This window comes from Setaria italica, chromosome IV (assembly GCF_000263155.2).
Source record: "Setaria italica strain Yugu1 chromosome IV, Setaria_italica_v2.0, whole genome shotgun sequence".
Classification (NCBI taxonomy): Eukaryota; Viridiplantae; Streptophyta; class Magnoliopsida; order Poales; family Poaceae; genus Setaria; species Setaria italica.
Window position 1 is genome coordinate 17,394,446 of NC_028453.1, and position 24,421 is coordinate 17,418,866.

The 24,421-nt window shown below is 43.1% G+C and overlaps 1 protein-coding gene across 1 annotated transcript; it reads right to left on the reverse strand.

Annotated features, from left to right (window-relative positions):
* Positions 1–22,942: 22,942 nt before the first annotated feature.
* On the reverse strand, positions 22,943–23,734 carry LOC105914208 (ATP-dependent DNA helicase PIF4). Its single transcript, XM_012845249.1, has one exon. The coding sequence runs from the start codon at positions 23,732–23,734 to the stop codon at positions 22,943–22,945; it is 792 nt and encodes a 263-aa protein (XP_012700703.1).
* Between the last annotated feature and the right edge of the window lie 687 nt (positions 23,735–24,421).

Genomic DNA, 24,421 nt, shown 5'->3' on the forward strand with positions numbered 1-24,421 from the left:
GAGAGAAATGAGTTTGTTTGTTAGAAAGTGAAAAGGATTTGTATTTATACATGTTTTTGAGCTAGAATGTTGTATTACTTAAAATAACTTGATATGTAGAATGGAGATAGATAGTTTATTTGCTAGAATGTGAAGTAGAAAATGGAGAGAATTTTGAGCTGGAATGTGAGGGAGATTGATGTGTCATATATAATATGTATCCTTGCATTGGTTTAAGAATGATGCTACCCTTGTCTAGATGGTTAGCATGTTCTCCGTCGAGCAGCAACGGACATCAAGTAGGAGCTCCGATTCTACGAGAAAGAGCGGATACGAACATCGTGGAAGACCGTGTCCCCTTTTTCAAAGAATCAAAGCTCTTCCATGACGAAGTATGGTGCCGCCCAGTTGAGAACATGCTCGCCGAGATAAATTTTGCAGTACTAAGGTATGAATTTTTGTACATAGATAGCTTCTGCTGCTGGAGGAAGTGGCGATGCTGGGGGCGATCGTCGTTCCTCTTGCGGTAAGGGGAAAATCATAGTTGACCCTCATAATAAGCCGAAGAAAATGAGCATGTTGGAGAAAGCAATGCTTCGCTTTTTGCAGAAACGTCATGAAAATGCTGTTGCGGCGGGTCAGGAACCTCCTTTTAGTGGTCGTTATGCTCCACCGTCAGTCCCGGATGTTTCACGTACACTCAGTACACCGTTTTAGGAGGCACAAATAAACCACAGGATGAAGCTGGGTCAGCGGAACCTTCATCTTCACTACCCAAGGATGCTTAAAGTCCTCCTAGATAATACTCAGTGGATGGCTTGTCATAGTGTATCATGTTGTTTAGATCTGTAATTTAAATATGTGTATTTCTATCTATATCTAAACTTTCATCATTATTTGCACTACAACGTTTGACATGCTTTCAATTGTGAATCTATTTTCATGTGTAATCCATTTTCATGTGTAATCAATTTTCAAGTGTAATCCATTTTCATGCATAATACGATGCAGATGGACCAGCAATAGATGTATATGCGGACAGACGAAGCAAGGTGTTTATTGATGGCTTGCATTATTTTCTCAAAGTGGCCAAAGTGAATAAGCCAGGGAATAGGTTCGTATGTTGTCCATGCTTCCAATGCAGTAACAAGAATGACTATTCAAAGGATTCCTAGGGGACTATTCACAGCCACTTGTTTAGATACGGTTTCATGCCTAACTATTTTGTTTGGACCAAGCACGGCGAAAGAGGGGTTGTAATGGAACACGGCAAAGAGGAGGAGGATGATGACAGCATTCCGGATTGAGCTGCAGGCCAAGCTTTTGCAGATACTACATTGGGCGAGGCTGATGAAAATGAGTTTGCAGAAAATGGCCCTACTGATGACCTTGGTCGGGTGCTATGGGATATACATAGAGATTACAAAACTGAGAAGGAAGCAGCAAAGTTGCAGTGCATGATAGATGATCACCAAAAGTTGTTGTACCTAGATTACCAGCAGGGCCATAAAAAAACTAGGTACGACACAAGAATTTGTGCAATGGAAGGCCAAAAATGGTGTATCCGATAAGGCATTTCAGGGGATGTTGAACATTGTCAAGAAGATTCTTCCTAAGAATAATGAATTGCCGTCCACAACATATGAAGCTAAACAGATTATTTGCCCTCTCGGATTGGAGGTTCAGAAGATACACGCATGCCCTAATGATTGTATCCTCTATCGTGGTGATGAATACGAGAAAATGGATGTTTGTCCCATGTGCGAAGCACTGCGGTATAAGATTAAGCGAGATGATCCTAGTGATGTCGAGGGGCAACCTCCCAAGAAGAGAGTTCCTGCGAAGCTGATGTGATATTTTTCCCTATAATACCACGCTTGAAGCGCTTGTTTAGGAACAAGGCGAATCCTAAGTTGATGGGATGGCACAAAGAAGAACGTAAGCAAGATGAGATGCTGAGACACCCCGCAGATGGGGCCCAGTGGAGATCAATTGATAGAGCATTCCCGGACTTTGAAAGTAAAGCAAGGAACATAAGGTTTGGTTTAAGTAATGATGGATTCAATCCATTCGGTAAGTTGAGTAGTGGCCATAGTACTTGTCCTGTGGTCCTAGGTATGTTCAACCTTCCTCCTTGGTTGTGCATGAAGTAGAAGTTCACTATGATGCCGGCGCTTATCCAAGGCCCAAAACAACCCGGCAACGACATTGACGTGTACCTAAGACTGTTGGTTGATGAACTTTTACAGCTCTGGAAGGAAGAAGGTGTACGTGTGTGGGATGAGGATAAACAAGAGATCTTTAATCTACGAGCATTGTTGTTCGTAACCATCAATGATTGGCCTCCATTGAGTAACCTTTCGGGACAGACAAACAAGGGATATCAGGCCTGCACCCACTATTTAGATGACAAAGACAACATGTATTTGAAGCACTGTAAGAAGGTCGTCTATATGGGTCATCGTCGATTCCTCCCTACTCACCACCAGCTGAGAAAGAGCAGGATGCATTTCAAATGGGCGCCAGACGATCGTAAAAAACCTGCACACGTGATAAAGGATGTAAATATAGTCTTTGGAAAGGGTCATGGTTGCACCCATGTGGAAGAAGAAGTCATATTTTGGGAGCTACCTTATTGGGAAATCCTAGAGGTCCACAACGCAATAGACATGATGCACCTGATGAAAAATCTTTGCATGAACATGCTAGTCTTCATGGGTGTTTACGGGACCTCGAAAGATACATTGGAAGCACGACAATACCTGAAAGCCATGGGGCAACGAGATGACCTACATACGGAAAAGAGAGATAGCATGTTTGAATGCTTAAATAGTACGAAGGTTCCATCTAGGTACTCCTCAAATATAAAGGCAATAATAAATATGAAACAAAAGAAGTTTACAAATCTCAAGGCCTATGACTGCCACATGTTGATGACCTAATTGCTTCCGGTTGCACTAATGGGTGTTCTACCAGAGAATGTTCGATTGCCGCTTGTAAAGCTATGCACGTTTGTCAATGCGATTTTGCAAAATGGCAATCGATCCATCCAAGCTAGCAAAGCTATAGAACGATGTGGTGCAATGTCTTGTCAGTTTTGAGTTGGTATTTCCACCATCCTTATTTAATATTATGGCGCACCTTCTGTTTCACCTAGTAAAAGAGATTGGTATTCTCGGACCTATATACCTGCACAATATGTGGCCTTTCGAGAGGTTCATGTCATTCTAAAAAAATATGTTCTTAATCATGCTCGTCCAGGAGGAAGCATCCCCAAGGGATATGGAATAGAGGAGCTGATCGAGTTTTGTGTTGATTTTATTAACTCAATTGACTCGATTGGGGTTCCAACTGCCATGAGGGGAGGCTGCGGGTAATGGGCACCCTTGGAAGGAAATCAAGTTTGAGCAATGATACTAATTTGTTTGATAAGGCACACTACACTGTTCTGCAACAATCATCCTTTATGGCTCCGTATATCGAGCAGCACAGGCAGGTAGTTTCCAAAAACCTGACGAAATCCAATGCTTGGCTTACATGTCATCACATGGAAACTTTTCCCTCCTGGTTGCACCAACAACTTATGGGTAACTCTGAAATTCATCCACAACTCGCTTGGTTAGCTAGGGGACCTGCTAGCACAATCGTGAAATTCCAAGGCTATGAGATAAATGGTTATACATTTTACATGAGAGCCTAGGACCAGAAAAGCACGAACCAGAATAGTGGTGTCCGCATAGATGCCATAGATAGAAACAATAGCAAGGAGTCGTATTATGGTTTCATACAAAAGATATGGGAACTCGAATACGGACCGCTCTACGTCCCTCTATTTCTTTGCAATTGGGTGAAGCTAACTGCCGTAACCAAAGATCAGTACGGAATGATAATAGTGGATCTGAGCAAGACTAGATACAGTGATGAACCATTCATACTTGCCAATGATGTGCATCAGGTTTTTCTATGTGAAGGACATGTTTAGCAAACCCAAGAGAAATCCAGAAGAGCCATGGGAGCCAAAGCGCCACATAGTTCTTCCAGGTAAAAGAAAAATCATGGGAGTCAAGGATAAAACAGACCAATTAGATGATTATGATTAGTTTGATGGCATGCCTCCATTCGCTGTTGAAGTTGACCCAAGCATCTTGCTATCCAAAGAAGAGGCTTCGTACTTACACCGCGATCATGATCAAGGAACCTTTGTGAAGAAGAAATTTTATAACGTTGTATTGTAATGCGCTAAATTTACTTCACCTTTATGTCTACTTGATACAATTTTTAATTTAACATATGTATGATTTCATGTGTGCTTAAATTAGTTGAGGTGAAGATTTATTAGATAAACATGAACAATGTTAACCCCATACATAAATTGAATTTTTCGCACATTGAAATTATTTAATTGAATAATTTTCTTGATTATAGCGATGTAGTAAAATAATTATTTTAGAAGCTAAAAGAACTGGTATAGAATTAACAACTCATTCACATTTATTGTCAATCTACTTGCTAATTTAATATATTTTCCATGTTCAAAATATGTAAAGTTTTTTTGTTTTTGCATCCTGAAATGCAGTGAAAACATAAATAAAATCCTTTTCCAAAAAGCAAGTGGGAGATGAAAGTGTGGGAAAATGCCCTTTTGTCTCAGGTGCCAACACCAACCGGGACAAAAAGCCCTTTTGTCCAAGGTTCCACCAGCAACCGGGATAAAAGGGGGGCCCTTTTGCCCCGGGTGCCAAACAGCAACTGGGACAAAAGGCCCCCCTTTTATCCCGGTTGAAAACTATAACCAGGATAAAAGGGTAGTTTTCGATTCCCGCCCAAGACGTACCCTTTTATCCCGGTTACAGCTTGCAATCGGGATAAAAGGGAGGGTCTTTTGTCCCGGTTGGTGTTGGCACCTGGGACAAAAGGGCCTTTAGTCCTGGGTTTAATTACGAACTGGGATAAAAGGAGCGGGGGATAAAAGTAATTGTAGTCTCTTCTACCCCCCACGCCAGTTACACTTAGGCAAAATTTTCATCACCGCCAAGATCCACGCCCTCTCGCCTGCCCGTCGCCGCCCGTCTGCCCCCCTCGCCGGTTGCCGTTATCCTCGTTGCCCATCACCCCGGCTGCCATCGTCCCGCCGCCACGACCACCTCGCCTGCGCCCGGATCGCCACCTCCTTCATCGCGCCGGCCCACCTCCTCCTCCGTCGCGACGCCCCCCTCAAGCTCGTCGTCGCCGCCTCTATCCTCGTCGCTACCTCCGTCCCTGCCACCTCCTCCGTCGCCGCCACCCTCGTCCGTTGCGCCGCCTTGTCACCACCTCCGCCCCTCGTCGCTGCGGCCACCTCGCTCCGTCCCCGCCTTCGCTGGCGTCCGCTGCCCCGGCCTGTGCGCATTGCCACTCCTGCCGCCCCAGCTGCCATACAGCCTTTTGCCCAGTCGCCACCGCCTGATCCCGCTAGCACGTATTAGCGTCGGGAACGAACGGCCCTTGCTGACCCTTTGGCTTGCATTAGCAAGAGCCTTTTTTTAGTTAGAAAATCAATAGATATTAGTAGAAAATAACGAGATTAGTAAAAAATATAGGAAATTAGTTGAAACTTAGTATAATTAGTAGAAATTTGTATAAATTCGGTAGAAATTCTTACAAATTACTAGTAATTTGTAGAAATTTAGTAGAAATACTTAGAAATTAGAAGAAATTTGGTAGGAATTATTAAAATTAGTAGGAATTAGTAGAAATTTTCTAGAAATTCCAATAAATTTGTATAAATTTGGTAGAAATTCTTACAAATTACTAGTAATTTATAGAAATTTAGTAGAAATACTTAGAAATTAGAAGAAATTTGGTAGGAATTCTTAAAATTAGTAGGAATTAGTGGAAATTTTCAGGAAATTCCAATAAATTTGTAGAAATTTGTATAAATTTCGTAGAAATTCTTACAAATTAGTAGTAATTAGTAGAAATTTGTATAAACATTTCGGACATTGTGGGATTCATGTTATTCTATGATTTCATGTATATACCTTAACGCACATGTAATTAAGGAAATTTCATGTAAGTTTCATTTTGGTGAGTTGCCTATTTCATGGTTATTCTATGATCCATGGCTGTCATGTATGGTTTCATGTATACGTTTCAATCAATTTGTTTTTTTTCCATGGTTGTTCTATGATTCCATGTACGTTTCAATCAGTAGTTGAGATGGCAGGCGATGAGATCGCAAGGTATCTAATGGAGCATATTATTGCTGGTGATGATAGTGGCTCCAACCTTCTCATATCGTACACCGATGAAGAGGGTACCCAGGCGGACATGTTCCTCAACATGTCTGGCTACGGCAATGAAGAGCCCAAGGCCCAGCAAAACCTTGCCGTGGCGGAAGGTTCTGGTGATGGCAAAGAGCCCGAGCCCCAGCAAAACCTTATCGTGGCGGAAGGTTCTGATGAGGTATATATAACTTCCATTGTTTTACCCCATCTGTAATGTCTTTCGTTATTACTATGTACTAATTAACGAATCTTGAAGTATTAGCCCTCTGGATCAACAAAACGTAAGAAGCCCCGAGGTCGTACAAGGGTGATGGATGGGAGACTTGTCATCATGGAAGTCACAGAAGAGGGTAGGCCGGTTGCTCCTAAACAAGTAGCAAAGAAATACGTGAATCAGATCGGGGCAATCGTAAGGGACAACGTGCCCATCAGCATCAGGGAATTGAAGGGCAAAAAAAAAAAATCCATAAGCGCTCCCGGATACACAAAAGAATATGCTGTGGGAAGATGTCAAGAGAGATTTCACATTTCCTGAAGGATATATTGAAAAGGATGTGAAAGCGTGGACATTGAAGAAGATGTCTACACAATTCCAGACATTCAAGAAGATGCTGGATGCCAACTATCTTAAGAAGGACTGAACTCCAGATTTCGATGTGTGGCCAAAGTTGAGAGACCACTAGGAGGCATTTGTCGAATACAAAAGGAGCGAACATGGTGTGAAAAAGATCCAAACCAACACTACAAATTCTGGTCAGAAGGAGTACCATCATCGTCTAGGGCGAGGTGGTTATGGCACAACAATTCCCAAATGGAAGAAGATGGAACAAGACCTGATCGATTGGGTATCGTACCAGCAACTATTGAATGTCCCAAATGATCAAAAAATTAGTATTACGCTCATGGAGGCTTCCTGAGCCAAGAGGATGGGATGTTGATATTCAATGAGACAATACGTCAGAAGGTCGAAAGGCTTATCAAGAACATTGAAGATTCTAAGGCTGGGAGGTTGAAGGTGGACCGAGAGAATGATGAGCTCACATTAGCCCTCGGTAATCCTGAGCACCCAGGACGTTGCCGAGGGTTCACGGTCATTTTGTGGAAGTTTTCTTTCTGAGGCGACAGCGCATCGTACAAAAGCCGCAAGCAAAGAAAGGAATAGATCGAGGAGAGCTGGCGGCAGATGCTAGAATCCAAAGTGCATTCACAAGAAGTAAGAATGTTGGAGGAAGTCAATCGTCGAGTGGCCCATGTAGTTGCGGAGTTGGCCCAATCTGGAGCATTGCCGAATCCAAAACAACCCAGCCCTTCTCAACGCCTCTTGAGTAGTTGTGCTTCTACAGGGCTCCCCGATGCGCAGATGCCAAAATTACCCATGGATGAGCAACGATTCGTTGTGGATGCCATCACGCAATGCACCTCATGTGAGCTGCATACACTGGTTAGCAAACTCACTATTACGGTTACTTATACATAATATTTATGCAATCTTTTCAATTGATCCATGCCTCGGGATCAGATTTTATTAACTTGTTTACTTCTGCTATATGTACAGGTAGCGTATGGGAGTGCCTTACCAATCCTGGTAGGGCAGACAAGCCATGGCATGGAGATTCCACCTGGCTATGCCAACATCGGTGTAGAGCAGCTTGTTGATAGCCAATATGAAGGCCTAGAGCTCGACCTCCCGGGAGGCGACGGGGAAAGGACACTAGAAGATGCGCTTTAATGGGATCATTCTATGGCAAAAACGCTACATCATCATTCCCGGCACAGGGGCAGCTCCTCAAAGCTCAAGACCGCTCCCCGCATAACCTCAGCAGCAACCTTCTCCTCAAAGCTCAAGACCATCATCTGCAGCACAACCTGCTCCAGGACCGTCACTTCTTGCTCGATCAAGGTCTCCATCTCTGCCACATCCTGGTGGTCGGAGCGCGACGACAAAAACAACACCCCTCCCCGATCACCGTCGATGGGACTTGATGAGGACACCACGAGTACATCTACACCAGCAGCACCTCAGGCGCCTCCAGTTGCTCATCCAGTTGGGCCAATCACTCGAGCCCGTGCGAGAGAATTAAACTTCATCATGCTGTTAAGGAACGAAGGCCCATCGGAATAAGAAGATGGCCCAATAGGGCAGCCCAGGTGGGGCGCCTAGGGTTGGGCGTGCGTGACCCCTTCGGACTCCAAGGGCTGCGCCCCCTTTATTTAGTCCGAGTCCTTTTTGTTTACGACTTGAGTTTTGTTTTACATCTAGCTTTAGCTACTCTTGAACACGCGCAAATACGCGCTGTCCTTGTGTGATTCAGAACTCCACCTTCGAGTGATACTTAGATTGCTCACCTCTTTTTCTTGTTCGTTCTTCGATTGCGGACAGGAATCGATCTTCGTGATCAGGCTGATCTCGCACCGGCGAGGTTGGCAACCATCGGGAGTTGGTTCAGCGATTGCATTGGCGCTTCGAGTTCGCTCGTCGTAGTCGGATCGTGAGGGTCTACTTCCACCAAGTCGAATTTATCTCCACTCACCGAAAGATCGGGCACTCCGACTCTATCAAGTGGTATCAGCTTTCCAGGTTGATCGGTGAGTTTTACCGAGTGTTTTTCCCTTCCTATAGTCCACAAAAACCAAAAGAAATTTTTTCAGGTTAGATCCTTGTCCCAGCAATCGTTTAGCCTCGCACATTCTTTCAATAAGTGTCTTTGTTGAATTTGTGTGCCTACTCGTTCAATTGTTGCTGGTTACTTGTGTTTAATCTCTTGTTTCTTGTTTTTCCTCTAACCCTAGTTTTCGCCGCCGCCACCGTTCCGCTGCTCGCCAACCCTACCATGCCATGCCCACCGCCCCCCTTCGCGACAACCGTGCCGCGCCATCTCACCCCTCCGATCGCCCCCTCCCCTATCCAAAAAAAAAAGCAAGATAGAAAGCAATCAAAAAAAAGGAAAGTGCAAAAAAAAAGGAAAGAAGCAAAAAAAAAAGAGTCCAACAGGGAGAAGGAAGGTGATCCGGTTTTGTTTCGGTGGAAACTCCCTTTGCGCGCACCTTAACCCCCCTGGGTCACGACTCTCCGGGGCAACTCCGCACCCCCCCACGCATACCGCACCCCCCCACGCATTCCTTTCTTGGTACTTTTTTCTGAGGTCCGCCTTACTCTAGAGAGAGAGAGAGAGAGAGAGAGAGTGTGCCACAATGTGCCACAATCTTTTTTTACCGGAATACCCCTGTCCTTTCGGAAAAAGTGTGTGCCACAATTTGCTGTTTGAGATCCTCTGTGTTCATATTCTCAGTTTTGGGGCACCCTCTGTGAAAAAAAAACAGAAAAAAAAGAGGTGCGCCCTCTCCACCTTTGCCTCTGTTCTTTCGATTTCCCTTGTTACCAGCAACTCTTGTTACGTGTTTGGCACTATCTTTCAACTTTGCATTATTATTTGATTGTGCTAATCCTTCATTTGAGTGCAGCCTTCCCAGAACTCCACATAGTTCTACGACGAGCATATTTTGTTTCTCCAGGCAATCGCTCCTCCAATCTTTTCGCGAGTTCCACCGGTTGGTTGCAGTTCGCCCCTGTGTGCGTGGTAAGAAGGGATAAGAATTTGATAACAGCACTAGTGTGAGCGCCTTGTGAGCCGTTACACCCCTGTTTTGTCGTCGCTTGTGTTCTTGTATTTGCGCTAACCATGGCAGATGATGTCGACGCGGGGGCTAACCAGCTGCAGGGCATACGGGCACAAGTTGATGGTCTTGTCACCGACATTCAGACGATTCATGAACGGCTGGACTCGACGATCTCCTCGATGACCGAGCGGTGTGATCAGCTCGACCTTGCACAGACGACCGCTAAGGCCACACTCGACTCAGTTGTGGCAAGACTCGATGCATTGCACACAACAGTCGCAGAGTTGCAGCATGGTTATGGTGGTGACTCGGACCAGGACGATGGCGACCGCCGAGGCCGTGCCCGCCGCGTGCCACGCCGTCCCGGTAATGATTCCTTTTCCAAGATTAAATTTAAAATTCCACCTTTTAATGGCAAATATGATTCTACTGCATATCTTGATTGGGAATTAGAAGTTGAACAGAAATTTTCATGCCATGATATTCTTGCTAATTCTCAAGTTAAAGCTGCTATTAGTGAATTTACTGATTTTGCTTTAATTTGGTGGCGTGAATATAAACACAAACATCCCAATACCATTCCAACCACTTGGGAGCAATTAAAAACTGCTATGCGCCATAGATTTGTGCCTTCTTACTATGCCCGAGATTTGCTTAATAAAATGCAACATTTTCAGCAAGGTTCCAAATCTGTTGAGGAATATTTCCAGGAATTACAAATAGGCATGATTCGTTGTGGGTTATTGGAGGAAAATGACGCTGCTATGGCACGTTTTCGTGGTGGTTTGAACCGCGAAATTCAGGATATACTTGATTATAAGGACTACACAGATATGACAACATTATTTGAATATGCTTGCAAAGCTGAACGTGAAGTGCAGGGACGCCGCTCGAAGACATATTCTAACTCTTTTGCAGGAAGAAGCTCGACATCCAACTCCGCACCCGCTCTCCCTGCGCCACCCACACCCACCACTACACCGCGCGAGCGTACGGCCAAAAGCGCTGCCCCTTCCACAGGCGCCGCCCCTCCCACAGGCCGTACACGGGATATTCAGTGTCATCGTTGCAAAGGATTTGGCCACGTGATTCGGGACTGTCCGAACAAGCGCACTTTGCTTCTTCGTGACGATGGTGAGTATTCTTCCGCTAGTGATTCTGAAGATACTCGACATGCGATGCTTGCCACTGACCATGCAGCTATGGAGGTACATGTCAACCCGGGCGACGCCGATAGGTATGAAAGTCTTGTTGTGCAGCGTGTTCTTAGTACACAGGTCGCCCCGTCCGAGAAGAATCAGCGACACACTCTTTTCCATACCAAGGGTGTTGTGCAGGAGCGGTCGATTCGCATCATCATCGACAGCGACAGCTGCAATAATTTGGCGAGTACCACGCTGGTTGAAAAGTTGTCTTTACCCACTCGTAAGCATCCACATCCATATCACATTCAATGGCTTAATGATGGTGGGAAAATTAGAATTACTCGATCAGTCCGTGTTCCTTTCTCCATGGGTGCTTATTCTGATTTTGTCGATTGTGATGTTATTCCCATGGAAGCATGCTCTCTGTTACTTGGGCGACCTTGGCAATATGATACTGATAGCGTGCATCATGGTCGTTCAAATCACTATTCTTTCATGTTTAAGGGCCAGAAAATAATTATACATCCAATGACACCTGAACAAATTCTTAAAGATGATCTTGCTAGAGCTGCTAAAACTGCTAAACAACTTGAACCATCGACAGCTATTAATTCTGAAATCAAGTTGAATGCTCCTGTTTTGCTTGCCACACGTGCTGATTTTGATGAGTTACGCGATGCTCCTTTGCCATGCTATGCCCTTATATGCTCTAGTATGCTCGTTTCACTTGATGATGCACCATCTTTGGATATTCCCCCTGCGGTTGCTAACATTTTGCAGGAGTACGCTGATGTCTTTCCAAAAGATTTGCCACCGGGACTTCCACCACTTCGTGGCATTGAGCACCAGATCGACCTCATTCCCGGCGCACAGCTTCTGAACCGCGCACCGTACCGTACAAATCCGGATGAGACGAAGGAAATCCAGCGCTGGGTACAGGCGTTGCTTGACAAGGGTTATATTCGTGAGTCTCTTAGCCCTTGCTCCGTTCCCGTGTTACTTGTTCCAAAGAAAGATGGCTCATGGCGTATGTGTGTAGACTGTCATGCTATTAATAACATTACCATTCGCTACCGATACCCTATACCACGCCTTGATGATATGCTAGATGAGCTTAGTGGTGCCATTATTTTCACTAAGATTGATTTGCGTAGTGGCTACCATCAGATTCGCATGAAATTAGGTGATGAATGGAAAACGGCTTTTAAAACGGAATTTGGGTTATATGAATGGTTGGTTATGCAGTTTGGTTTGACAAATGCTCCCAGCACATTTATGCGTTTGATGAATGAAGTTCGGAGGCCCTTCATAGGATTGTTTGTAGTTGTCTATTTTGATGATATCCTCATTTACAGCAAGTCTATGGAAGAGCATTTAGAACATTTGCGTGCTGTTTTTGATGCATTGCGTGCTGCCCATTTATTTGCTAACCTCGAAAAATGCATGTTTTGCACACAACGTGTCTCGTTTCTTGGCTATGTTGTTACTCCACAGGGCATTGAGGTGGATAGCAGCAAGATTGATGCCATTCGGGAGTGGCCTACACCGACGACGGTCACACAAATTCGAAGCTTTCTTGGCCTTGCAGGTTTCTATCGCCGGTTTGTTCGTGATTTTAGCTCCATTGCAGCGCCTCTACATGAGCTTACAAAGAAGGATGTTCCCTTTGCTTGGAGTGATTCGCAAGAGGTTGCGTTCAGCACCTTGAAAGATAAGTTAACCAATGCTCCTCTCTTGCAGTTGCCTGATTTTACTAAAGTGTTTGAGCTTGAATGCGATGCTAGTGGTATTGGGCTAGGTGCTATTTTGTTACAAGAAGGAAAACTGGTTGCTTACTTTAGCGAGAAATTAAGTGGTGCTAGCTTGAATTATTCTACTTATGATAAGGAGCTTTATGCTTTAGTGCGCACTTTGCATACTTGGCAGCACTACCTTTGGCATCGCGAGTTTATAATTCATTCTGATCATGAGGCTTTAAAACATATTCGTACACAAACAAACCTGAACCGTCGTCATGCTAAATGGGTAGAATTCATTGAGTCTTTCCCTTACATTTTTAAACACAAGAGCGGGAAGGAAAATGTCATTGCTGATGCTTTGTCTCGTCGCTATACCATGCTGTCACAGTTAGATTTTAAAATCTTTGGCTTGCAAACTGTGAAGGATCAATATGTGCATGATGCTGATTTTAAAGATGCTTTCGCCCACTGTATTCATGGCAAACCATGGGACAAATTTCACATACAGGACGGGTTCCTGTTTCGCGCTAACAAGCTGTGTGTTCCAGCTAGCTCGGTTCGTCGTTTGTTGTTACAGGAAGCGCATGGAGGCGGTCTCATGGGGCACTTTGGCATCTACAAGATGCGTGAAGTGCTGGCTGCCCACTTCTTTTGGCCCCGGATGCGCGCTGATGTTGAGCGCCTTGTTGCACGCTGCACTACTTGCCAGAAAGCTAAGTCACGATTGAACAACCATGGTTTGTACATGCCTTTGCCTATTCCTACTTCCCCTTGGCTTGATATTTCTATGGACTTTGTTTTGGGGTTGCCTAGAACTAAGAAGGGGAGGGACAGTATTTTTGTGGTTGTTGATCGTTTCTCCAAAATGGCTCATTTTATACCTTGTCATAAGACTGATGATGCTAGCAATGTTGCTGAATTGTTCTTTCGCGAGATTATTCGTTTGCATGGTATTCTAAATACAATAGTCTCTGATCGTGATGCTAAGTTTCTCAGTCATTTTTGGAGATCACTGTGGAATAAAATGGGAACTAAATTGCTGCTTAGCACCACTTGTCACCCTCAGACTGATGGACAAACTGAGGTGGTTAATCGAACCTTGTCCACTATGCTTAGGGCTGTTTTAGATAAACACTTGAAACGTTGGGAAGATTGCTTGCCTCATGTTGAGTTTGCTTATAATCATGCAACGCATTCTTCTACAAAGATGTGTCCTTTTCAAGTTGTTTATGGTTATATTCCTCGGGCGCCTATTGATTTGTTTGCACTTGATGCCGAGGACGCCCCACACATAGATGCCGCTGCACATGTTGATCAAATGATTAGCTTGCATGAGCAAACTCAACAAAACATTGCTGCTGCTAATGCTAAATATCAGGTTGCGGGTAGTAAAGGGAGAAAACATGTTACTTTTGCACCGGGTGATCTGGTTTGGTTGCATTTGAGAAAGGATCGTTTTCCTACCTTACGTCGTTCTAAATTGATGCCACGTGCTGCTGGTCCTTTTAAAGTGCTAACCAAGATTAATGATAATGCTTATATCCTTGACCTGCCTGCGGAGTTTGGTGTTTCCACGAGTTTTAATGTTGCAGATTTGAAACCGTATGTGGGCGAAGATGAGGAGTTGCCGTCGAGGACGACTTCAGTTCAAGAAGAATGATGAGGACACCATGAGTACATCTACACCAGCAGCACCTCAGGCGCCTCCAGTTGCTCATCCAGTTGGGCCAATCACTCGAGCCCGTGCGAGAGAATTAAACTTCATCATGCTGTTAAGGAACGAAGGCCCATCGGAATAAGAAGATGGCCCAACAGGGCAGCCTAGGTGGGGCGCCTAGGGTTGGGCGCGCGTGACCCCTTCGGACTCCAGGGGCTGCGCCCCCTTTATTTAGTCCGAGTCCTTTTTGTTTACGACTTGAGTTTTGTTTTACATCTAGCTTTAGCTACTCTTGAACACGCGCAAATACGCGCTGTCCTTGTGTGATTCAGAACTCCACCTTCGAGTGATACTTAGATTGCTCGCCTCTTTTTCTTGTTCGTTCTTCGATTGCGGACAGGAATCGATCTTCGTGATCAGGCTGATCTCGCACCGGCGAGGTTGGTAACCATCGGGAGTTGGTTCAGCGATTGCATTGGCACTTCGGGTTCGCTCGTCGTAGTCGGATCGTGAGGGTCTACTTCCACCAAGTCGAATTTATCTCCACTCACCGAAAGATCGGGCACTCCGACTCTATCAGGACTAAGAACAGCCCCGAGGAAGGAACCTACAACAACACTTAAGAAGTCACGACCACCGCCTCCCAAGCCAAGACAGAGAAAGAAGAAAAGAAAGGAGCCTGAAGTGACTCGTAAGGAACGCTGGGAGGCAATGACTCTGCGGAACAGTGGGCCGAAATCCAAGTAGAGGCCAGTGAGTGGTTCAAGAAACAAGCTGAAGAAAAAAAAAGTAAGAGAGATGGAGCCACTACCAGTAAATCGAAGAGAATTAAATTTTTTTATCAGGATTGAAGAAGGAGCCAAGAAGAGGATACCACTACTATCAAACTACGAACGAGCTTTAGTCAAGGCTAATGAGAGGGACAAAAGGAAAGGAAAGTCATCTTCCAGTGGTGCTATCCCCGACCTCGGGCATCTACCAGAAAAAGACGCTGAAAAGATAGCAGCAATACCCTTGGATCAACAAGCACAAGTATTGAAATTCATGTAAGAAACAAGTATGGGACTTGATGAATGTCTAGGGCAAGTTGAGCCGCCAGCTGCACCGCCAGTTGAACCGAGATGGACCTTTGAGATAGGCAAGTCTCTAGTAAGGCCTGAGTTGGTATGGAAGCTATCAGCAAAGATGTACGGATTCTATCAATGGTACATGAAGGTGTCCGCCGTCTCGAGGGAGATGTTCGGCCTTAAGGTAAAACCGATAGACTTTTACGGTGAAGGTGAGAAAGTTCTGTGGCTAGAATTCAAGGATATATACGAAGTGTACCATCATGATTCCCTGGACGTCTCTCTGATCAGTGCTTGGGTTCTGTAAGTGTTCATTTATCTACATGTCAATTTTGGCTCATATCATTATTTTTTTTGCGTGCGTCACCGTACTAACTTCTTCTTCCATTTTATGTAGGATGCTAATTCAGACGTGCCGACGAGAAGCATACCTCCATACTGGCTTCATAGATCCATCCGTAGTTAACCAAAAATAGATACAGGTATCATCGAAAAAAATCTTGGTAGAAGTATACAATTTCCTAGACAAACAAAAATTCAAGAATTTCATACTACTTCCATACAACTTCAAGTAAGTGTGTATACCATCTACTTTAGTTTTCTTTTTCCCTACCTAATTAATGTTAGTTAGCTGTAATATGTATGAACATTTACGTACGCAGCTTCCACTGGATCTTTATTATAATTGAGCCTAAAAGAAGCCATGTCACTATCTTTGATTCGTTGATGAAAGATCCGGTGGAGTACCCAGACATGCAAGACTTGGCTTGTAATAATTCTGGACCTTTATCTGTATGCAAAAGTTTGTTTCCTAAATTTTATCCCGGTTACACTATATCATTCATTATTCTAATCCGCAGCACATGGAGACAATTCATGAGGACACACAAAGGTCCATTCAAAGAAAAACTTACATGGAACACAGACTTCCCGGTACGTATGAAGTCTGCACATTTTGTACATTGTATAACACGAATATTTTATAACTTATTTTTTCCCCACCTGCTTAAGACAGGAACCTGGGAATAATCTATGTGGCTACTACATCTGTGAGCACATGCGCAGTTTTATAGGACCCAAGGGACTAAAGATGACACCGCACAACTTTAAAGTACGTAAAATAAAACTATTAATAGTTAATTATTTTCTAGCTCCTTATATTTAATTGTTCATGTAATATTTACTGCATATTTCCAAATTATAGATATTAAATATTCAACAAGGACTCTTGAAGAAGGAAAGAGTAGTGGTAATATGTGACGGTCTCATTGGATTCCTAATGGACGAGGTGGTAAATTCACAAGGAGAATTTTATTACGATGGACGAAATTTAGATGCTCCGAGCAACACCTCGATGGGAAGATTGTAGATATATAGTTTGATTTGTATATATAATACGCTAAGATTGATTTGTATAGTATGCTAGAATTGTATTTATAGTAATTGTATAATTACTAGTTTAAATACTAGTTTGATTTCATTATAAAAAACTCTCAACTACTAAAGGTTAACAAAATGGTCGAGGTACGTACGTGATGCATGAAACTACAGGCGCTATGCAGGCACCTGCGTGCAGGACTTAGTCCCGGTTGGAAAACCCAACCGGGACTAAAGGGAACCCTTTACTCCCGATTTGTTTTACCAACCGAGAGTAAAAGGCCTGTCCCGCGCCTAGCGTGGCAGGCCGTTTAGTCTCGATTGGTAAAACAAATCAATAAAGGGTGGATTTACTCCTGGTTGAAGGACCCGGGACTAAAGACACCCCCTGTCTCGATTGGTTTATCGTGGATAGATTTTTTGGAAGATTTACACCCTACCAACCGGGACTAATACTGAGTTCTCTAATAGTGATTAGTTCTTGGTCACCTGTATGTGTGGAAATCACCGCTCATGTGTAAGATCAGATATATGGTGCTGCCCATCATATGTATTAAACAAGACTATTATTCTCGACGCGTTGTGCATGGTTTATATTTGAGAAATAATATTTCTAGTTCTACCCCTATTTAAATGATTTTATAATAAATAAATAACAGAGAGTTACATGTTTAGGACCCTGTCTGGCACCGTGTGGCAGCCTCGCGTCCGTCACAAGCCCCTCATCTAGAAGCATGCTTCTAACCGTATCCTACTTCCCGATCAGCCATGTAAAATACTGAAGTGTGTCACCACAGAAGCGCGTTGCTCGCATGGTGTTTCGCTGGATTCTTCGGTTTCTTGGATGTCAACTCCGGTAACACAGTCCCAAATACAGTAGGGTCGTATCGATTATTAACAACAACAGCTAGGATTCAAGAAGTACAATATATCTCCTCTTCTGCAAATGGCTAGCGAAGCAAACTAAAAGGTGCATTCTAAATGATTATATAGAACACAATAGTTCTCCTCTCAAATTAAACAAAATTGATTTATATGCTCATTCATTCAAACCACTTAAAAGTTTATATACCAAACAACCAAAGGAAAATCTTTGTTAACCATTATCCACTAGTGTAAACCACCTTGCCATCATTACAACATGCGCACGGATTCTTTTCCAAACATCACATCTGGTACAAGTATCAGGTGTTTTAAAATTATCAATTTGAACATGCGGATATATGGTAACATTAGGTTTTGCACAAATTGGTATTGTACAAAGATAATAAGGAAATGGAAAGAGTATTTGAACTGAACATAGATGCATGTATGCATGATACAATGATGAAGACATCATCATGGGGCACCCACAGCTGGAGAAAAGGCCTTCAGTACTGCTACTAAAAGGTCTCCGAGGACGTCCAAATTTGGACCCGGGGGTCAAAATATGACCAGTACTAATATATGGGATGAAAGGTTATTTTTCTAGTAGTGATCTGGAGTACCACCACGGATCCTACCATTATTGCCACCACCGTAGTGACTTGGAGTGCCACCACGGGTCCTACCATTATTGCCACCACCGTACCAGTAGTAGCCACCTAAGCCACGCCCACGGCTAGCTGCAAATCAACCAAAAGTATTGTAAATAAGAGTCAATTACTAGAACATTATTATTGCTTCCTTGCTATGCATGTGCAGTAATCTGAAAATAAATTGATTTGGAGATTTAATATTTAACGATCATTTTAGTATGTTTTTGTCAACAAACTGCTCATTTGTCTGGGTATTAAATCTAAATGCATCAATTAGTTAATTGAGGTTGCCCTAACCATGTCAGGTTGCATGTTGGTACATCTAGCTTGGAAGATTATGACGCATGTTGGGTGCAAATCCATTACCGACTGACCGGTACTAAAGGGCGCATTTAGTACCAGGCATTTTGGCCGGTACTAAAGGGCGTGAAATTTAGTACCGAATTAGCAATACGGATCTTGTGCCTGGTACTAAGATGGGTTACTGACCGGTACTAAAGGTCGATTCTCCAGTAGCATTACCATGTTGTACTAAAACATCTCCCACGATTGAATTGAAAAGGAAAGCATCCCTTATTCAAGTTGAATGTGTTGGGTAGGTGAGATGGTAAGAATGCTACTTATGAGGCGCTAGAGGTTTTGAGTTTGAATCTTACGCACCTACATGGATATTTCGTGTGAAAAACATATGACTTTGTCCACACGTGTGTAGGCCTTATTGGGATTTGAAAGTTTTCCATCATTTTTTGGCCATGAAACCCTATAGTATCCATATTAAACTAAAGGTACCTTTAGTTACAGGTGAGCAACCCTATACTAAATGCTGAGTCTTTTAGTCTCGGTTTCATCGTACCGGATAGAAAACCCCAGATAGAAAACCCGGTACAAATGAGGAATTTTCTAGTAATGCATGCCCGACAAAGATCCTAACTGAGATCAATAAAATTTCTTCATTTCAATAATTGTTTTTAGAAAACTAGGATCCTACGAAATTGGGGCCATGTGCAGGTGCACGACTCCTACGTGATGCTCAAGCACTGACGGGTTTTTTTTTTTACCCTTAGGGACACTGAAATTTTGTATGTAAAAAGCAAACTCTTTTACAGTGATTTAAAAAGTACCCACTGATAATTGTTTGTAATTTTATTTGCGATTTTTGTTGACGTCTTATATGAAAAAACAATTAAAAACTTAAATTTAGGGACTATTTTGGTACTTTGTCCCACCAATTTAGTAGTCCGCCTTAGCTTTCGCAAAAATAATAGCAGTTCTTGGTACTTCTCTTTAGATATTTGATATTTGAAGGTACTTGTTTCCACCCTTAGATTTCTCCAACTATACTAAAATTTCCTAAAAAGAATATGCACTCAAAAGGAGTTAAAGAAAGATTAATTACCATGCCTAGTGTGGGTGAGATCTCTTGCAGCGGACGCGCCCTGTAAAATTATGGCGAGAGAGACCAATACCATACAGAGCAAGACAAGAAGCTTGGAGGACATTGCTGGGGATGACATTGTAGCCTTCAATGTATACGATGTTGCTCTGTGACGCTGATAAATGCGACGATACATGTACACGGATATATAGGATGGAGGCCTGCTACTTGTTACAATGATTGAGACTGCGGCTCAAGTTTATGTACAAGAATTTGTTGGCTTGTTGTTAATCCTAAATGGAGACTCTGAGCGCTTTTGAATAAGTCAAGATTGGCAGGAAAATGATGCAAGCACGTTCAACTACTATCTAAGCCGCCATTTATATCATGGTCAATGTGCATTGGCTTCCGCTTACTATATTCTTCTTTCATACCCGACTAATGATGCTCTATGCTATCATTAGGGAACTTCTACTTGACGCTTCTGATTTTTTTTATCCTTCTCTAGTTAGATTCAATATCATAATCCGAAATGCTCAGTGAGACAGTATATGGATGTGAGTAGTTGCACATCCTGTACATTTTTGTTAGGTAATTATGCATGTCGGGTCTAGTACGGAAATTGCCCTATGCATAGCTACAGTTATATATATTGCTGAAATTTGGATGCATGTAGTAGCAATCTTGTTAGTCCTGATGATAATGACGTCTTGGGCAAAAGATCTGGGTAATATACGTTGTACTAGCACTGCAACGCATATGATGATCTTCGTGATCAATACATTGTGACAACATATTAGAACGTCATAATGCAATTCCCTTTTATGATGTTTTGTATCTTCAGTTATAGTTTAGTGACGAAAATTTGGAGTTCGTCGCTAAGATCAATTAAAAATTGACATAAACTATTCCAATGTCATTTCACCACCACTAGCAAGCATCACAAATTTGTTGGAAGTTTATATCTCAATACAATTCAAATATATTTTATCATTTAATTGCAGTTTACATAAATTTATATTTTAAATATATTTCTGCATTTTATTAGAACTACTAGGATCGTGCCCGTGCGTTGCTACGGGCAACAAAATTTTTATATTGCAAAATATTGGATTCAACAGGATAATAAAAGTATAAAACATGTATAAATTTGAAATAAGTATATCATCCAAGATTGGATTCGTGAAATAAATATAAAACAGGTTATCCAAATGCCACCCCATCTATCCTATTTTTTTTTGCATGTGATGCACCAAAGAAAATGTTTTACAATGCCTGGTAGTCTTGTCCTACAAGCATTCGCTTCTTGCGCCAGAAGATAGATGAAAAACGCTTTGTTCCAATAGCATCAATTTCATCAATAAAATATGATGCAGAGGGCTTTCTCCTTGGCCAGCTGAAAAGCATCTCGAACAAGCTTGGCTCCATCACCGATGAACATCTGCAACAGTTCACAAAAATGTTGTTATTTACTGGTGCTTGCTGTTTGGACCCAGCAACATTTCACACAACACAGTTAACCATTATGAGGCACATAATGGATCCAAAATATATCCTGATCTAATGCAATACCCAAAATGTCATCATTAGACCCAAAAACATTGCAGAGTTTGCAGTGGAAATCAAAGTTTTCACACAGCAGAATTAAGTAAATAAGTTGTTTATTACTTTATCAGGACCAACTGTAACCCTTCCATCACGCAAAAATGAGGACCAACTGTAACCCTTCCATCACGCAAAAATGAAGTGTTAAAATGATTTGAGTAGAGAATCGATATGATATTTGAGTGCATTCAAATTTAAAATGCAAGATAATCCTGGAATTGCTGTCAACATCTCTTAACATAAAAGTACCTGAACAAGTTGCGGACCAGCTAGTTTTAGAAAGTGCATTAAACTGACCTGTCACTGGCAAACTCCCTCTTTACGATATCAAACGCATCCATACCAACATACATGAAAAGGAACATCTCAGCAATGAAGGACAAAGTTGCAAAGGCATACCTGAGTAGATAAAAAAAAGTCCAAAGAAAATCAATTGGTATCTTTTTATTTAACTTGCTATGAACATTACTGGTGGAATAAATTATGGAGTTAGTATGATTACTTGGTTGTCACTCTTGAGCTCTTTGTCACATTATGCCAAGTGTAGTGTGACATCACAATACCACAGAAAAACACAGTGAAAATGCCACTCAAGTCTAGCAACTGCCAAGACCAAAGAAACATGAAATTGATGAGTTAAGTATTTTAAAAAAATAAATGAAAAGTGTAAGACACGCACGAATAATCATTATATTACCTCGCCTAAGGTGTTAGAACCTCCTTGTATACAATATTCTTCGTATACGTGCCATCTACTGTTGGTACCCTTTTCTTCTTTTCTGAACTACCTTTTTGTTCATTGTTATTTTGATTACCCTGACCGTTCACTTTCTTATTAGTAGTTTTCCTTTCCTTCTTTTTAGTCTGTTCCTCGTCTACCTCTGCGTTAGGTGGGAGGGCGAGGATCTTGATATTTGTTCTAGCTGTGGCTCTAGACATAGCAACATACAACTGACCATGAGAGAACACAGGGGCGGGCAGGTACACACCCACATTTGGTATAGTTTGGCCCTGTGACTTGTTGACCGTCATGGCGAAGCTGAGCCTAATAGGGAACTGCTTTCTCTTAAATTGGAATGGGAACATCTCATCGTCAGAGGGGCACAACGGTATTCGAGGAAGGAAGACCCTCTTTCCGGCATGCTGTCCCAGCACAATTTCAGCATCGATTGAATTTTTTTGGAAGCCTCGAACCACCAACCTTGTACCATTGCACAACCCATTCACAGGGTTGATATTCCTAAGCAATATGACCGGGCAGCCGATCTTGAGCTTTAGCAAATGTGGAGGAAGCCCGTTGGGAGTCAATGTGTTAAGGAACTCCGACGGATAGTAGTTATGCAGATCATCAATTGCGGAGTCGAAACTATGGTACACCATCTCCCCACCCTGGAACATGCCGATCATCTTGATATTAATATTGTCCACCCAATCATTACGTGTGGATAGAATCGCTCTGGAGGTGATGTAGTCCTTCTTTGTCATGTTTGCATTGAGGTTTGGAAAGATGCATTCAATCAACCTGTCAAGATCTTTCTCAGAATCCCCAGAGTACGGGACACATATATCGTTAGGAAGACATACATCACCATCTTCGTTAACCTCCTCCGTGCCACCACGGGTCACTCTGCGCCCTCATGTTGCGCACGAGCTTAAGGTGGTGCATGGATTCCCAAAGATACGACCTCCGTAGAGAAGCATCGACTATCTGAGCCCTGGATCCTTTCCGTACAACAGGGAGAACTTGTCTAAAATCCCCTCCAAAGACAACAGTCTTCCCACCGAACGGTAGATCCTGCCGGCCCATTATATCACGTAGGCTATTGTCTAGGGCTTCCATAGCTTGCCTCTTTGCCATAGACGCCTCGTCCCAAATGATGAGAGATGCTTTCTGTAGTAGCTTTGCAGTACCACTATGTTTGGTAAAACTACAACAACCACCATCCTCAAGAGTAAGGGGTATCTTGAAATGTGAGTGGGCCGTCCTCCCACCAGATGTAGCTATAGCAATGGCAAGCTTGTTTTGATTGCGAAGGGTTCCGAGAAGTGCCCTGTACAAAAATGTCTTTCTTGTGCCGCCAGGTCCATCTACAAAGAACAAACCGCCTTGTTCGGTGTCCACTTTGGACATTATCTCTTTGTAGGCAGCCCTCTGCTCCTTGTTTAGGGAATCAGATAGTCCCACATCTTCCGGATCCTGATTAATGCTTGCCTCCTCAAATATCTCACGAGGGATACCGCTAGCGTCGTCATATGCGTCGTCAATTCCTGGGAGAGGGAACGACCTTATGTCCTTCCCCATAGATTGCAACATATTCCTAATGTCAATCAAAACCATCTGTTCCACCAGACTCGGGTTTGGATTGTTGCGCATGTAGTCTTCTGACATTGCGTCAAGGTGTTTTGTCCACAACCCAAACACATCATTCGGCTCGCAGAATACCAATATTGTCGCGAATAACCTACGCAATGAGGATGGCATATGGAACAAACTGTTTTCAGTAAGACACTCATCAAGTGTATTATCTTCTTCGATTAGGCCTCGCCTCTCCGCAGCTTCACGGAACGAGGGCAGGAGCACACCGTCAACAGTCCTTAGGTCCTTGTATGAAGTAGCCCCAGCAACATGGTTCAGGAGAACCCGAAGAAAGTAGCGTTCCCCCTCAGCCGGATGAGCCGATACGAGTCTCCCGACCTGGTATACGGCGTTTTTCCTTGGTTTCCAAAATTTACCATTAGACTTCCAAGTATAATGCTCCGGAAAGTCCCGGTACAAGATTCCTTGAGCTTCCTCATGAAGCCTATTGTAGTCAAAGTACGCTGTCAGCATTGACTCGTCGGCACCTGGACGCTTTTGACAACCCGTTCGATCTTGTCCCGTTTATGATATGTAACCATATGCATGTCGGGAAGATGAAGCTACAACTGCTGCACTGGTGGATGGTTCTTGCTCAAGTCAAAGCCATATATCCTCCACATCGCTTCTGGAGGTGTCACCCACTGGGCCTCTCTGTACTGTGTGATCTCATCAACGTTCCCCTTGTCATCTTTTTTTCCAACCTCCCTAACAGCCACA

Bases quoted from the DNA above. Each gene is read 5' to 3' on its own strand.
- LOC105914208 (XM_012845249.1), bottom strand. From the start codon at position 23,734: ATGTCAGAAGACTACATGCGCAACAATCCAAACCCGAGTCTGGTGGAA.